Below are 18,312 nucleotides of genomic sequence, written 5' to 3' on the forward strand. Positions count from 1 at the left end.
CATATACATTGAAATTTTACAGGAATATAATTATAATAAAATATTTTCAAAATTAGTTATATTACCACAATTTTTGTTTTCAAATCTAAAAAAATTAAATCAATTTGTATCTATAAATTTTCTTTTTTACAATATAAATTTTATAATTTTGTGATTTAAAATTAATAAATATCATACATTATTGCGCAAAAGTTAAAATTTTTTGCCTTCAAGATAAAAAATAATTTTATATTTTATTAATTTGCAAAAATACAAATTGCAGATTGAAAATGTAATTGTCAAAATATGGTTTATCATAAAGAAAATATTGGCGAATGAAGAAACAGCAAATAAAATCAATATTTTGTATAATTACACACGAATGTATTGAATTCACTCACTGATCGTTGCACCCTAGTTAAGTACGCTCTGAGCTGCACCTGGAAAAATTAATATATATTTTGATCATTATAAATTATCATACACATTTTATGCGTATTGATTATTACATACTATTTCATTACTTCCATTTTGATTAGAATATAATTATGCAACAAAATGCGTAAATAATTATTTAAAAATTTTAATAAATATTTAATAGATATTTTCGAACGTTGAAATATATATTCAATAAAATACATAATTGTAATTGTGTATGTTGTTGCAAGTATGTACACAATTAAATAATGAATGAATGAATGTACCTACCAGCTAAGGTGTTGTAATTCGCTTTCCCCGCTCCGGATTCCATCTAAGACTACTCCGCATTGTGATCAATTGAAGAATCCATGGAATACTGGAAATCTGTGCACTTCACTTCCGAAAAAATATAAAAATCACAGACCGAATTACGTCTTGAATTCATCACGCCACGATACACGAAATGCAAACGTGAGACAAAACGCATTTTACGTGACGCGTCCGCACATAATTGTCCGATTATTATCATCTTACATGTCATACGCAACATCGAACGAGTGAAACAAATGGCGAAATACCTTGACGATATACAGAGATCATCATATACCGATACGCGCGCGCACAACTAAACTACGCGATTTTGTTCCAGCGAATTAAATCTGCAACATTAAAACATCTTATGTAAACATTCTACAATTCGCTTCAATTCTCTTGAGCGAGAAAGATTGTTTTGCGTATTTGTAGCATAAAAATCTGTACTCACTGAAATTGTAACCTATTTGAATCTCGGCTGCGCCAATCAACGAAACATCATTAACTACGAACACTCACGTTAAATAATACATTCCAGCACTTGTCCATCGCTTTAATCAACAGTCTCGATAAAAATTTGCACACGTTTCACATTTTTAATGGGTATAATATGTAATTACTTACAAAGCATTCATCCGAACCGACATGAAATGAAAGAAAAAAGCGGGAAGAGAGATTGTCATTGTCGTAATGAAAAACGGCGCGTGCGTCAATAAGCAATAGTGCCACCATCAAAATGTGTCGATAGATCATAGATATTCGCCTTATGCTCGTTTCTATCAATGCAGTTTAAGAAATTAGTCCCTAGTAACATTTGATTTATTTCACTTAATTCGGCTTACGATTCGTTATAACCAAATATTACTAGGGATTAATTTTCTAAACTATGTTGGTAGAAACGAGCATTATGATATTTTGATGAAATCAAATTTGGCACCATTGTAATTTCCTCTTTTTGACGCCGCGTCGGTTTGGATAACACGTAGAGCATTGGATGTTCCGCGATTTAAGGTATTTTACCCGTTAAAAATGTAGAATAAATATAAATTTTTATCGAGACTGTTGATAAAAGCGACGGGCGACTGCCAGGGCGTGTTATTTACGGCAGGTGATCGCAATTAACAGCATTTCGTCGTTCGTCTTTTGGTTGACGACGAGGCCGTGGACTCAAAGAAATTACCGTTTCAATGAGTGTAGATTTTCATGTGATAGCACGCGAAACTATAGCTATGTTCGTTCAGGAGGATCGAAGCGTACTCTTTTCATTGGCCGTAGCATGGTCAAAATTTAACTTGTCGAAACGAAAGCCATAATGGGTAAAAAGTAGTACGCCGTTTGCGTGTTCGCGCGTATTTTTGTATCATAACCTTGCCCAAGGTAACCGCGTCAAGGCAGTTATCGTTCATCTCGCACGAAATGTATGTACAATGCCGAAATAGGTCGCCGAACGTATAAGATGACAATAATAATCGAAAAATTATGTGCGCGGACGCGTTGAGGCACAAAGTACGTTTTACTCGCGTTTACGATTCGTGTATCGTGTATTGTGGCGTAGTCAACTCGAGACATGATTCAGTCTGTGATTTTTGTGCCTTCTCGGAAGCAAGATGTGTAGATTTCTGGTTATTCATTGCGGAGCAGTCGGAGATGGAAGTTGTAAGGAAAGCAAATTGCAATACCCTAACTGATGAGAACAATTATTTTTTCATTAATTGAATATGTACATAATTGTGATAACAAATATATACATAATTACAGTTATGTATTTATTAAATATCTATTGTAAAATGTTTAATAATAGTTACTAAAATATTTATTGAAGCATTTATTAAATATTGATCAGATTTATTAAAATATTGATCAAAATTATTGAACAATTATTTACGTAATTTATTGTATATAGTTTTGTCGTTACATATCAACATGAAAAAAAATTAAATATATACATAAATTAAATACATAGTGTTCATACGCATAAAATGTGACATAATTTATAATAATTAAAATATATATTAATTTCTCCAGGTGCAGCTCAGAGCATGCTTCGCTAGAGTACAACGACCGGTAAGTGAATTCATATACTGTTGAATAATTACACACAAGATACTGATATCATCTGCTGTTTTTCAATTGCTAATGTTTATTATATAACTATGTATACTGTATTGCGCTTTAACACTCATATTCTTTTAATATTTGTATTTTATAAATAAGTAATGAAATATAAAATTATTTTTTTTTTAATTTTAATAGGGAATAATTATACAAAAACATAAATTATAAAAAGTTGGATGTAGAAACTAAAATTTTGAAAATATAAATTTTTGAGAATATTACATTCCATACAGTTTTAATGATAATTTCATAAATTTTGCATAATTACAATTTTTTATTTAATTGTATTAATACATTTAATTAATGTTTTTACAAAAGCGCAAACGATCAAAGTATGGGTTTGAATGCGTAATTCGTTGGTGCGACGAATAAATTCTTGATAAATCGTTTCTAGAACAATTGCTGTAATTTACTTGTTTTTTGGCAGTGTTTTTGCACAATGCTTAAAATATTACTGGTACGTTACACTTTTTTACATTGCAATTTTGTTGTAATTTTTATAATTACTCAAATCATTTTTAGTTAATTTTTAATTTATGGCTTATAATTACGGCACAAAGTTTGTTTTATCTTGTATTTGCATTTCGAGTATTCTAGCGTTACTAATTGCAATATGAACAATGCAATTAGATAAAAAATTTTCTTTTTATATAATTATATGAAATATTGTTTCAAATAATTATTTTTTGCGAAAGTAAAAATTTTGTAAATGTTGGCTATCAGGAATAATCATTTTCAGAAGTTGTAGAAGGTATTTCTGAACCTTGTAATAATTATTTAGTTTTTTAAAATTAACTTTCTAAGTAATATTTCTAAGTTTTATAATTGAAACAGTTTTATTTTGACACACAAGAAAATATACTGCTTATTTTCTAATGCGAAAAATACCTGTTCATAAAATTTTTTTTTATTTTTTATTTTTGGTAAATAAAAAGTATATTTTCTATATATTTTCAATTTTTGAATATCACGTGAAGATAAAGCTACTACTGATCAAAGGCACTTGATGTGCTTATTTCTATTAAAGAACGTCGCTAGTTTGATTAACTCAAATCGTCTAATCTCGTCGCCCTATGCTGTTCGATTTATCGTACCGAAAGAAAACACTTTTCCAAGTTATCAATGCGTACTAGTTTCGCTCTCGGTGTAATCGAGTGTTATGATCTTCTGTATGTCCATTCAATATACTTGAGTTATTTGTCGCTTTATCTCGGCTTAATGCGTGATTCACTATTTTGCATGGCGAGAACAGTTGGTGGCTACATCAAAAACCCACCGGCACTTCAAAGTTGGTAGATTCAAGCGTGGCCCTCGTTGACGAGAGGGGGGGTAGAGCTTCGTTTGCGCGACGATAGAAAGGGCGGAAGAAGAAAGGAGAAGAAGGGTGAACGAAAAATAAATGATACCTGAATTAGCGTAATCGCGTGATGGTTTTGCGAGGGAGATACGCGGCGAGGGCAACGCGGCGGAGGGGCGACGTGGGGAACGACAAATTGTGTTTCGATTTCATTTCGCGCGGAGACGACCGTCATCACGAAGGATCGAGAAGTCGTGGTCGTTATGGTCAAAAAAAAAGAAAATACGAAATTGATTGTGCGGTCGACTCTGTTGTTCATTCGATCGTGAGGATAGTTTTGGGCCCTTCTCGAATAATGTTGTGCATCATTATTATGATTATGATGCAATATTAATATTTAATGTTAATCGTAAAGTGACATTATCGTACCACGTCAAACAAACTATATTATTTAGCATGAAATATGATTATGATAATATTCTCGTTAAAACGCGTATTAGCCAAAATATTTGTTTTGAAAAATAAAGATTCATAAAAAAATAACGATTAATTTATCATATTTGATGAATTATGATATTTATAATAACTTTGTTATCAGGCTTTCTCCGATCTCGCGATACTATACGTTCTATGAATTGAATTTAAAAACAATTTTGGTTTTGTACAAACAAGTCGTCAGCATAAATCATCGATAGATTGCAGAAAATAATTTAATCCAAAAATATTTATCGATCTTTATTGCAAGTTATACATTGCATAGGGTAAAAGTAAACAGTTTTGCTTGAATTTTGCATAAGCATCATTTGTTTCCGTCGATAGAGCACGTATAGAGCACGCATAGAGCAGTGCCGAAACCTTCGCTTATCCAAATACATAGTATCGTATGCGATTGTAGGGGAAGCAGTTGTGGTTGTTGCTTTACTATGGCGCGGTACGAGTTAATATGTAAAAGTGTGTATCTAATGCACTGCAATTACAGTTTCGCCGCGGTTCGTGGGGCAGTAGGTACTGGAACTGAATAAAAGACGGTGGCTGTCGGCGAGCAGGACGACGCCAAACATCGACGATAGTCCCCTCGAAAACGTTGGTTAACCTATGTGACAATGCTGAGAGCGAGGCCCATTGTCACCCCCAGTGGCTGCACAAAGGGCCACGGTACTTTGTTCGTTATGCGTCTACATACCGTGCGTGTCGCACGACACATTTCTGCATAATGCAGACGACACATTCGGGTCGCGCGACGTTTCGCTCTGCCGTACCACAGTTAACCCTTGTGATGTCAAGACAGTATAACTACTATTATTAGAGAAAAGGTACTTTATGTCTGTTTACTGAGGAGCGTGCTTTTCAAAATTTAGTTAATTATTACAAGTTTTTAAGAAAACAATTTTATAATAAAATGGTAACATTATTGAATAACGTAACTTTGATTTTTTTGAAACATTTATTATGCAATTTTTATTTTAAAATAAACGTTTTAGGTGTCATTAAAAATAACACATTTTAAGTAAAATTTATTCGAATTTTGTTGGAAAATAAGATTATCAGAATTTTTATCATACTTTAAAATTATTTTAAATTTTGAAATAATTGCAATTTTTAATTTTAATATCTACTGTAAAAGAACTGACTTTTGAGGCATTGCTGTTGACAGATATTTATCGCGAACAAAAAATCCATTAAGATTTCAGCAAGATTTCGTAACAATGGAAAATAAAGGGAAAAAGTATAAAGGGAGAATGCGCGAAATAAAGAAATAGGGAACAGGGAAGGGGAAGCAGCAGGTGCTACATATCTTCCGTGATAATAATTTTTCTGGACCGTTTTCATTTGGCATGGCCGTCAGTCGCGACGCGCCGTGATCAGTCAGCCGACGTCGGCTTGTGTTTTAGTCCTTAACCCGTTCTGCTTCCAGTAATTAAGACTCGAGCTTAAAAAAAAAAAGAAGAGAGAAAAGGAAGCGGCGAAACTGTGGGTGGTTAGGGGATCGAGGCCGGGTTAGATTAGAGATAGGAGGGGGAAGGATGGAGAAGGCAGGGGTGGAACCGCGCGATGTCACGCTCCTTTGTTCCGGCCTTTTGCGGAAGACACCGTGGCATTTGCGAGTACAAAGAGAAATAATGACTAGTCCAGCGTTCAACTAATATTTGCGTCTAACTTTTCTCGAAATTTTTTTTTTCCTATTTATACGCGCGCTTCTCTTTGTCGGGAGAGAAGGAGAGAGAGAGAGAGGAAGAACAGAAACGCAGTAGGCGACATAGGCAACGGTGGCGTGCTTACCAAAGAGAGTCTGCGTGCTTCAACCGCGGAAGGATATCCCGCAGTTGCAGAATAAACCGGTGCTTAAGGTGCTTCTTTGTCGTCTTATACGCCCACGCATAAAAGCGAGTCCCTGATACTCGTACGCTGCCTGCCAGTGTTTTTCCTCAGCTTGAAAGATAGCGCGGCGCGGCGTGTGTATAGGGCAACGCAAGAACGTAGTTCGTACAGTAACAAAGGATTTGCCCCATGTTACTGTTAACACAGATAATTTTCTCGGCGAGGTCGTTATCATATTTCGCACGTTTCCTTTTTTTTTTTCCTTATCATACGTGAATTATATATTTCGCGCGTCTGAGTATTTTGATCAAACTCATTTTATGAGAGAAAGCTTTATTAATTTGCATAATGGATGGTCGTTGAATATTTCATTATATTTTGCACATTTATTAAAATATTAAGCACAGAGAGGTGCTTGTTTTTGCAGTCGAGTATTTCTCCTTCTGGACATGCATGACAACTGTTCGGAGAGTTTAAATATTTTAACGATATATTCTATCACTGGGATTTTTCCATTAGATATACTGTTTCGCATTTATTGCTTACCATCGATTGCAATTTATTGGAAGTGCGTCGCTCGTTGTTATCTGCCTTCGGTACAAATAAAATTGTGAAATGCTATGCTATTTTTTATTACAGCTCAGTTTTTATCAACATCATTTTACACAGTTAAAAAAAACAGCAATCTCCCTCACCTATCTTTCAAAAATAATATTTTTTTTTAATCGTTAAAAATTATATTTTAATTTTTGCAGTTTGTACACTGTCTGTGATTTATTATCTTAACAAGGCGAACTTTTAACTAGATACATACATAATTATTTGAAAATACAAATAAGTTTATACGCAAATTGACTATTTTATACTTATTTTGCTGAAATTACTTTCTCAACTCTCAAATAACGCACGCGAGTCCGATTGCTCTTATAGACAGAAATTTGCGAGCAATGCGTTAACAGGAGGGTGGCCATGGAATTCACCCTATATGTAGTTTAGCGGACCCGGTCTTTCGAGGGTGGTAGTGGTGGGCTGGTCACGTTGGTGGTGGTGAAATCGAGTTAGCCAAATTAACCATGAAATAGACTCTCTCCCTAGTGTCTGTCTATCTCGTCAACCGCTCGTGTCGTTCGCATCGTTCCAGGACCACTAACCAAAGCTAACCAGTCCCGTAGGCCCTTTTAGGGCCACTGCGCACAAAATTGAAGCTTCGCCTCTAAAGGAAACGTAATCGTCGCGGAAAAATGGCGATGTGTGTCTAAGATGTATAAAGTGTCCCGAAAAAAGGTTGGATGATAAATTTTACGATAACATTATGATACAATTTAGCCAATAATATCGAATGTTTGCATATATTAATTGATTAGAGTTTAATTATATTTAATCAGACAGTTACATTACTGCATTTATTCCGATTAAAATTTGAATTTGTTTGTCTTGCACCAACGGAATGCGAATCAACAGCGGATGAAGTATATAACAATATTTATATGCGCACATTATAATATTATTATAAAGTATAATTAATAGTGATATGTTATTACATTATAATTATGAACGTTACTATTTATTCATGTGTGTATGTGAGAGCATAATTTGCTCTCTTATATTTCTGCTTATATTTCTATTTATTACTCTCGTCAATCCATAATTATTTATTAACCTTTGAGTTAATGCATACGAATCTGCTTTACATCGTATGATTAACTAAATTTCGAATTAAAGGCTTCGTTATTCAATCGCCAGATCTATAATTCCCGCGCGCGTTTCCGGTATAGGAAAATATTGGTAAAAGTCGGTATGTATAGCAGAGAGAACACGAACTTTACATTAATCATCGTCACCTTTAATAATCTACGAGTTTTTATCTCGTAATACTTAAGAAAGCATCTATTATATCTTTAGATTGTAAAAAATAATTTCATTTCTTATGCAACTTTTTTTGCACGTTGTTAATTGTGCAAAAATGAAATGTCATGTGTCGTATCTTCTGCCCTTTCTTGAGCGAATTCCACCTACAGCATGTGAGATTCGAGGCGAGCGTCTCCCGGCAGTGATTCATGGGTACGATGATCCCATTGACAAATAAGAAAGACGCGGGTCGGCCTTTTTCTCATTAGCGGCACTTTGAACTAACCCGCCCACGTTATGACAAACTAGATTAATTTTCTGTCCAAAAGGTACCGCCTTCGCGATCGTTTGTTATGAAATTTCAACTGTCAGCCGTGTTACTTTATCGCGCTCCCCGCAACGTGTTTCAGAAATTGGCATTTAATTCGCCGCGTTTGAGGAACATCATTACGATCGGCAGAGGCATAACGCTTGGACTGGCTCTGCCATTCGAATTAGCGCCGCGATACTTGGATATATTTTCTGGATTGAAATATAAAAGACATAAATTTAAAATTACGTCAACGTCGTGTAATGAAAAATATGTTAATGTAAAAGTTAACATTTTATTTTAATTAAATGTAATTTAATTAAAGCAACGTGAATTGACATTAATTAACTCGGTTATCAAGCCGTAACATTAAAGTCGCAAAAATTAAATCGCCATTCGTGGTTAAAATTTTTGAATACGCGTGATATATTTTGTACGCGGTGAATACATTTGTATGCGCGCATTCAGGTCGACGCCGCAACGTTGTAAAACCCTGGAACGCAGACGCACGACGTTTTCATTGTAAAAATCAGGATACCGGTTAAAAATATTCAAAGAAGGGAGCGATGGCCGAAGAGGGGTTTATAACTCACGTCAGGCAGGTAATTAGCCGCTTTTGCCCAGCTGTAATGGACCCGCTAAGGCACTAAGCGAGACCCTTAACTTATTTAAATGAACCGGTAACCCATGTCCATGTCCAACGTGAGCCAGACACGAGGCAATATAGAAAAACCATTTATAAGGGCACTATTCCGGATGCCTAAGCAACTTCTTTTCCTTTTGCTATACTTTGGACTCCGCAACCATCAGACGATCTATTTTTTTCATGCCAACAGGTACATGCCAGTGTATGCAATGTTACGTATGCCATGCTATTTCATGGTTATTATGATATTACACGAAAATTTTTAACATGCGAGAAATATAAGCAATTGTGCTATATACAAATATATCGCGAATTACATCGCCATCTATATATATTTCCAATATGCATATAAATTGGTATCACGCAAAACTGTGGTTCGTCAAAATATTGAATAAATTTTTAGATAAAATATATTTTTATATGTTTATTTGTGATAAGCTTATAAATTCATTTATTTTGATTTTTAGAGAGACAATTAAGTAAAAAATGTCAAATATTGTATTTTAAATATTTATTTTTGTTCGTTTTGGAGATATTAATATTGCGCTAAGACAATATTACGGTTAAAAATGAATAACGATTATCTCCGACGTAAGAATTGTTCAAGATTATCGTATCGAGACGTCGACTTTAACTGTCAAAAGAGCATTGATTTGTTTTCGACGGAATTTAGGGGCGCGTCCGAAGGGCGAATATTGATTTTATGTTCGGCTGTAAAAGTGTGATTTGAATTTTGATTGCGGGCTGGGAGAGATCGCGTAACAGGATAGTGCACGCTTTGCCAGACGCACAAGGGCCCTTCAAACGGCGCTTACTCGACTAGAAAATTGAAGGAATATACGTTTTCAAGTGACGAACATCGTGGACTTTCTGACCGAATTGGTGTTCGCACTTTTTTTTAATATCGCTCTAGATAGAGTATCTGTTGCTCTATCGTGAGTAAAATAAATGTCTAATTTCCGTTTTTCGCGATGTAGATTTTATAAGTAAGATTATATCATTTTCCACGAGATACATTACTTTTTACTATTTTTTTATTTTCAAATTTTGTTGTAATTTTCTGATAGTCACAAAATTCATTTCGTGCAAATTCGATAATTTAATCTTGCAAGATTTTAACTTTCTTTATCTTTGCGTTATTTATTCGCAAAAGAAGCCGAAGCCGTAAAATATGAACAAATATAAGTGAGAAAACGCATATAGCATTTTCTCTTTTTAATTTGATCGTTTTGTTGTATTTCTCAATATAATTTTTGTATACTAAATTTTGTAAATAGAAGCATCTTGCTCGTCCTCAATGCAGAAACGAAAAAAAAGAGAAGTACCGTTGCGACGTAGGGTTACTCCTAGGCGAATCGTTTTAGTTCGATTACGATCTTCAGCGTAGCATAATTCGATAATGATATGAGAGCACGGATTTTATCATAAAGGCATGCTAATTCCGCTTTTGTTGCAACCCGAGATGACTATAATTTGTGAGAGCGTAAAAATGGGTATTAAAATAACATCATAGACCGTTTCCGAGTATCCAAGAGACAGGGCGGTCCTTTTTGTTGTCAACTCACACTTCATAATGATAGTCGCGTCTTTGTCTTCGTGGCCTCCACCATCGCTCTGATTATTATGAGAACATAATGAAGATTTTCTATTTTTTAATGTTTTTGTGATATGGCGCGTAAATCTATCATTGCAAAATTTATGGGATGCTATACATCACTTTCAGTTAAGTTGACGAATATGTTTTCTATTAACTTTCAAATTTATATTTGAAATATAATCAATTTTTTACACACATTTTAAACGATTGTTAGAAATCACGCGATTGGTTTTTCTAATATTTCCCAAACATTAACTTTCAGCATTTAAAAATTATCTTATAATTAAAATCAAGATTAACATCACACACACACACACACAACGTAATCAACAAATATTTATTTCTCTTAATAACAATAACGGCTTCAAATAACGAAAATTGATTATTTTATTTTCCGTTTTGGTTTATTCAAATTCGAAATCGATTGTTGAAGCAGATAAACAACATTACAGATACCAAGACACTTAAAGCGGAACTTTTGCATTCTACAAAACGAGATTTTACTTCGGTCGACACTCGGTGTACTTTGTCGCATAGCGTGCATTAGCATGCAAAGCCCGGTCAAATAAACACACGGCTCATCCGAAACATCATTTAACCTGACGACACCGTTTCATGTTTGCGCGCTGTGCCAGGCGTTTCGACGCAATATCGTTAAACAAACTCATAACGTGGACAAACTAGCTGTTAATGCGAGTATCGGTGGGTCGATCCGCGCCACCCATCCAAGCATTCTCCCGAACACCTTCCTCCCTTAACCACTTTAACCCCCCATCCCTTTTCTCGTCGTCCACTTCTCGTCGCTCGCGCTGCTCTCTGTCTTCCTTCCGCAAAAGCGCCGCTCTGTCCTTCTTCGGCCTCTCCTAATATCTCGTGGCTCCAATTAGTTCTGAACGTCGGACTGTCCATCCGTCCATCCGTACGTCCGTCCGTCTATCCAGCCGTTCGCTCGTACGTCCGACCGTCCGTTCGTAGTTGCCGTTTGCACTGTTCGTTCGTTCGTTCGTTCGTTGCCTCGGCTCGTTCGTATCCCTCAGCTTCATTAAGAAACGCTAATGCGTTTTGTTTCTCTTTCACCACGCTCTCCACTCCCGAAGGGGAACGAGCTAGGGACTCTTTTAATAATCCCGCAGCACGCTCAGAGATTTATTATTTTCGGACTGCGTTGCTGGATAAGTCCATATGGCTGACGCCCTCTCCCCCTCCGTCCCTCCTCCTGCAGCACCCGTCGCCCTCCATCGTTCCTCTTCGCGTCGCCTTTTTCTTATTCCTCGGGTTGCATCTACCGCGTCCGGTCGTTCTGCCGGCTCGCGAACTTCTGTACAGGGTGACCTGATAAAGTCAGGGCTCAATTTTCGTATTCGGGCCCTAGGCAACGTGCCATTCAAGGCTTTTTATCTTCATAAAAACTTGACAGTATAATCTACATTCAAGATAAAAATAATGTCACGAAAAATAATGAATTTCGTCTATCTTTGTTATCGTTCGTGAACATCTTAAAAATTAATGCGAATTAGGCAGGTTTAGTTTTTTTGCAAATCTAAGATGCATCGTAAATAGTGCTTATAACGTTCACCTTTGCGACTCTTAAAAAAAATTAGTACCGATATATTTAGATGTCGAGAGTTTTTATGCGCAATTTTATGTCATTTCAGTAAATTTGCCTAATGATAATTAAAAAAATTCGATGGAGACACCATACAAATTGGATTTCGACAAACTACACTTGCTCGATATTACACTCGCAATTGTGCAAGCTTCCGATCGCAAGCTGGGTTTATATCTCGCCGCAATCTCGAACGAGGGAACGGTGTAAAATCGATGCCGACTCAGACTCGTTACGGAGAAAATTGGGAATAGCGTCTGCGTTCCAAGCTCGATCGAGGCGCGGAGACGTTTCTTTCCAACAGTTATAATTCTTAGGGAGCGTATAGCTATAAGCATATTCCGGTCCTTTGATTTAACGAGGTGTGGTGTCGGTTATAGTATAAACGGGTACACATCGGGGCCCCTATAAACCAAACGGCCGAGTCGGTAAATTAGGAACTGAGACCTCTCGCAGGAAGCCCCTAAAAATACAATTAACGAGTCGTTTAACGGATATACCTGGCGCGGAGGTCACCATCTCTTTCGCCGGACAGGACGGGGTTGCATCCGTGCAAAACGAAATAAGCCGCGATTTTTCTGAGCCGCACCCGTGTTTCAGGTGTGCGAAGAAACGCCGAGGATTTATTGGTCGGCTGCATTTAATAGGACCTCGATTGTGCATTCTAACACATGTCTCGACCACCACCAATTCTAATTAACTACAACGAGATATGTGTGTGATAAAGCTATTTTACATATATCTATATAAAACTATTTGTTAAAGTCCTGACACGTGTCTACATTTTATTATTATTATCTTTTTAAAAATTTGTTTTTTCTATACATATTTAAAAAAATAGTATATTGGAATTTATTATATGTAAAATAGCTTTGTCACACACATATCTCCTTGTAGTTAATTGGAATTTCTGGTGGTCAGAACATATGATGTGTGTTAGAATAAATAAGATTTAAACATTTGGTTATGAGAAAATTATTAAATAATTTTGATTAATTAAAAGAGTAAATTGCATACGCACACGATATGATTACGGCGAGAAGACAGAGTAAATATATGTCTATCTTACTAAAGCATAGCCATGTGTCACTGTTCAAGATAGCTACACAAGTATTCTTTTTTCGCGAAAAACATTTGTTACAGCAGCAATAAAAGATCGCGTTATGACGGCCAGTATATAATCACTCCGGCCAACAGTAGTTATCGATTATGCGGTCCATATTTAATGCTAGCTGATTCATAAAAAGATATAAATCTCGAGATATAAATATTCCACATTCCGTGATTATGTAAATTACAGGGAAAAAAAAATTAAAATTGGTTTCCAAGAACCTTATGCAAGTGATGATAAATCATTAAAGTTTAATGTTTTATCCTTTTATCGAAGTTTGTTTAGTTTGCGCGGAGCGCAACTATCGACCAATATTTCACCATCATTTACGCGCTTGTCGATTATCTTGCATAATATTTAATAAAGAGTATTAACAAAATATTTGCCGCGTATACACCGAAACAATAAATATTTATTACAACAATGAAAAATATAATTTAGCGGTAATAAAAAGTTCCATGACTAACAATCTCGACGGCATTGTCAATGACGTAACCAATATTCAAGAAAAATCGTTTTAACGTGCACGGCTGAATAGCGATTCGATCGACCTCTCAATTGGCGATTGTTTTTCCAACGCGAATATCATCCGGCCGCTAATTTATATCGCGCGCGGCTTAATGCTGTGTCTACGGTGCAGGTAGTGGGTACTATAATTCACGATAAATCACCGGCGGAATCTTTAGCTTAATGAGTTTTTAGTGGCGGGTTTCACCGGGCCGTGATTCATTTTGTGTTTTAATCAATTCATTAACGCCGCGCGCAGATAGCTTTTTTCGTGCGTTCCGCTCGCTACCGCGGTCGGTTTCAATATTCGATCAGCTTACGTTTCTGCCAAAAACATCTTCGCGAGAATGATATAGCTTGCTAGTTTTCAATTAATTGCAGTGATATCATAGATGCGTAAACGCGTTTCTGCGCACCGGATGCGTGTATCGCGGTATGTTTGAAATATTTCGCTTTTTTGTCCGTCCGATAATTTGAATCTTTTTGATTATTTCACTTGATTTCTCTGCTGTTGAAATTGTGATCTATATCAAAGATTCGAAATCGGATTATGCGTAGAGATTAGAATTGTAAGTACACATTATGGATTATCATAAAAAAGGCAAAAAAGTATTCAGGACATAATTACTTATGAATATATTTAACAAAAGTGACATTGCAATATTTACTAAAGCGTTAAATAACATATAATATTTACATTAAATAGCACGTAATATTTACATTAATTATTTGATTGAAGCTTTATACCAATTAAAATCACGTTATAATTCGCTTTGAAGAACTTTGCATCTATTATTCATTAAAATTCGAATAATATTGCCATTTAACATGATGACACAAATTTTGTGTCAATTAATGACATTCCACGTTTTATCGCACATCGTCGTATAATCCATTATTATGTTCAAACACACGGTACTGATATTTATTATAATAAAAATAATGAGAAAGGATTGCGACGCAATTCGATTTGGAATTTTCGTCGAACTTTGATTTAGCGCCGTAGACGTCGCGAACAAATGGAAATCTTATTGAACGGCGACGGAGGGGATATTCGCGATTCGAAGGCAGCTCTATCGAGCGGGCGCATCAGTCATGCGTTTTAAAAAGGAAGGGCAGGGGAGCATCCGGGATGGTGAGCGGGAAAGAGAGACAGAGGCAGAAGGTGTCGGTGTTAAGGCCCTGCGGGATACGACCCCCGTTGCGAGCACACGACTCCCGAAAGAGCCTCCGTTTGGGAATCGCGCCTCCACGTCCACCGGAGTCGACCCGTCGACCGTTGCTTGCGAGTCGACGGTCGAAATTGATGAAGAACGAGGCTTGAAAGAGATTATAGATTGCGGCCATTATTAGGTGCCAATATATTACTTTCGCCGACCGGATATCGGTGTTTGCGTTTTGCGGTCGGCCGCGCGCTCGAGTTTGTGGAGTACGCGTGCGGATTTACTCTTCGATTGATTTGTAGCGTAATATTGTGGCGAACGTCTAAAAATAATATCATGCGCGAGCAGTGCGAATTTATGATATAATTGCGAAAAACATATTTAACATTCGATAGAAGCGAGGATAATCTAATCAAATTTCAAGTGCCTACTCTATTTTGTCCTCAGTGAACTATTCGCAAAAATAATGTACCAACTTTTTTTTATTACAGCAGATTATTAATTTTGATTGCCAAGATAAGACGTAAAAACTTTTTAATTGGTAAAACAAAAGTTTTAGAAATTGGGGAAACCATTTTTCCACGCGCAATGTTTATCTTCGCAAATGTCATTGAATTTTAAAAATATTTTGCTAAACTTTGCTTTGATCAGCGTATTACGTTGTATTTTATCTCAACAATGTATTGTACAATGATATATGATGAAACGTAAAATGTCAGCATGCATCGCGTCATCACAAAATTTTACATTTATAAAAGTTTCCATATGAAACACTTACGTTTTCATAAAAATGAAAATTGTACGCTATAAATGAGTTAGAAAGATTATCCGGCTTCTTTGCTCGAAATAATACCCGGTGTCTGTGCGAAAAAAGCGGATCGTATTTCGCCACGTAACACGGGCCCTCTACTTAATTACACATTCGCCGGCCGCGCGCATGCAACTTTGTAATTCGTGCGTTCGCGTTTAATCGTCGTCGAAAATTGCACGTGCGCGCGCGGCGGAGATTGCGGAGGCGCGAGCGCGCCGAAAGACGGATCTATTAAGGCTCCTCGGGATACGGTATAGGGTTAGGCCTGTAATTAACCGGTAGCTCTTTTACTCGCGAGAGCGTAACTCCGGTCGTTTAACGGTCCGCTTTTATTGGGCACTTATTGGTTATTTTTGGGCCTGCTAAACCCCCAGGCTCTCTCTCTACGGGCGCCTCCGGCCGGTCGTCGAATACATCCGGAAACCGGAAGCGACAGATAGAATCTGGACAAAGTGCGCATTTCATGCATACTTTTATAACTCTAAATATCACATATTTAACTTATGATTTCTTAAATTCGACAAATAACTTATAAATTCGATAGGAATTAAGATACTTATGGATTTCAGATGTAGGTGATTGATTTCGAAGTTTCTTCCAAATCGTAAAAATTCTTTGAATAAAAAATTTGTATTAAAATATTACAATTAAGAAAGTTTGAAAGAGACTAAATATTATTTTTTTAATGACCAAACAAATTTTCGAAAATTGAGACATTAATTTTTTGGTTTCATGATTTAGAAACTCCTTGACAGTTCGAGTCAATTAATATTGTAACGACTGTGACAATTTCTAATTTGTCCAGTCAATGCGTAACAATGAATAATACTATTAATTTCTGATCTCTGAAATCCGCCTTTATCCACCAAATCCGTTCAGACAATCGATATCAGTCTTTTCGTTCCAATGTTGGCGCATCTACTCGAGAGACGATGGTTTTAGTTAGGGGTCGCCTGCAACAAAAGTGAAGCTTACAGTATCATGATTTTAGCTTAGCACGTGTCCTGGTGCGTTATGTTTGCTAAGTGAAGAGCACTAGAGAACCCCGTTGTTTATTAGACGACGCTATTGAGCGCACGCCAAGAGCCGCTCGAATTCGAGTGCTTTTTTTGAATGTTCACCGATTTGAGACCAGAAGTGGGCTTGGCGATACGTCTTCTCTGATCAACAACGAACCTTCTGATTAATTAATCGGACGTAATAGTTGATGGGTTAAACTGTCGGTTCAAGGACGCACGTATGACATGATAAAAATGTTTGTTAAAAACGTTCTTTTGATGCTAAATGATATCATTAAAAAATGGTCATAAACTTGATTAATCCAAAACACGTGCGGTGCAATAATATAAAAATTAAACTTCGAAAACGTACGAAAAATCTCGGTATAATATGACCAAGCACTTTCCGAGTCCTGTTAGTTTTACGACTATTACTCGGTTCGACGGACATAGCTCTGGGGTTTGAAATTATACGTAATTAGCGTTATAACGACCGCCTTGGCCAAATTGGATTATTTTTTTTTTTAACTAACGTTTCAATCAAGCCCGTCAACGTTCCCTTAAGCTATATCGAAAGATTCGACCCTGCAATTACTTTGTTAATTAAATCAAGATCGCTTCTGTAACTACAGATGTCCTTGGATCGTTTCTACGCGCTGCAAATATTGTTTATTCCGTCTAATTACCGCGAATTTGTGGATATTATACTTTATTGTTATAAAAAATATATTTAATTTTGTGAATAATAAGTGACAAGTTAAAATATCTGGAGATTTCAAGTGCAAATCGATTCTGAAAATCTCTAAAAATTGTAAGCGAAACATATTCTTGCTCGAGACTGCAAGATATTATTTTAAATAATGAAAAAAAAATAATCATCGTATTTTAGAAATACAAGAGGAAGTGTCCGAGCTTACGCGAAAAATTCAACTGCGCCTTGTACGCTAAACACGTCGGACACGAAAAAGATGGGTGAGGATTGAATTTCAGATAATTATTTGCATACGTTCAACTACCATGATCCCACTTCTACTAAACGCATAACAGACCATTTTCCGCGGCTCCTCGCGCCACACGACGCTCCCGGTTTCTCATTTCACTGATCTCGTTTGTGCGAGCTGTTCCGACCTGTGAAATATATTCCGCCTTTCTAGCTGCTCGTGTCCCTCCTACCGATCCCTCCCCCCCCCCTTCCCACCCCTCAACCCCTCGTTCTTTGGCTACACCGCGATCCCTTTTTCTCTCATTCACCGTCTTCCTCGCTCTCTCCTGC

General features: G+C 36.4%; 1 protein-coding gene across 5 annotated transcripts in view; it reads left to right on the top strand.

Moving 5' to 3' along the window:
• Positions 1-18,312, top strand: part of TfAP-2 (transcription factor AP-2) — a 190,258-nt gene that overhangs the window by 8,066 nt on the left and 163,880 nt on the right. For 3 of the 5 annotated variants that reach the window (XM_012369815.2, XM_067350426.1, XM_012369813.2), the window contains exons 1-2: positions 1,932-2,367; positions 2,737-2,775. The exons of 1 other annotated variant lie outside the window; for it this stretch is intronic. Coding sequence is in view for 1 of the 4 variants with exons in the window: in XM_012369813.2 (XP_012225236.1) it covers positions 2,191-2,367; positions 2,737-2,775 (216 nt within the window). In the remaining 3 variants the exon portion in view is untranslated. Of the gene's footprint in view, positions 1-1,662; positions 1,723-1,931; positions 2,368-2,736; positions 2,776-18,312 lie in introns of those variants that run through there. One more of the 5 variants, XM_012369814.2, reaches the window with a different exon arrangement.

Source organism: Linepithema humile, chromosome 2 (genome assembly GCF_040581485.1).
Source record: "Linepithema humile isolate Giens D197 chromosome 2, Lhum_UNIL_v1.0, whole genome shotgun sequence".
NCBI lineage: Eukaryota > Metazoa > Arthropoda > Insecta > Hymenoptera > Formicidae > Linepithema > Linepithema humile.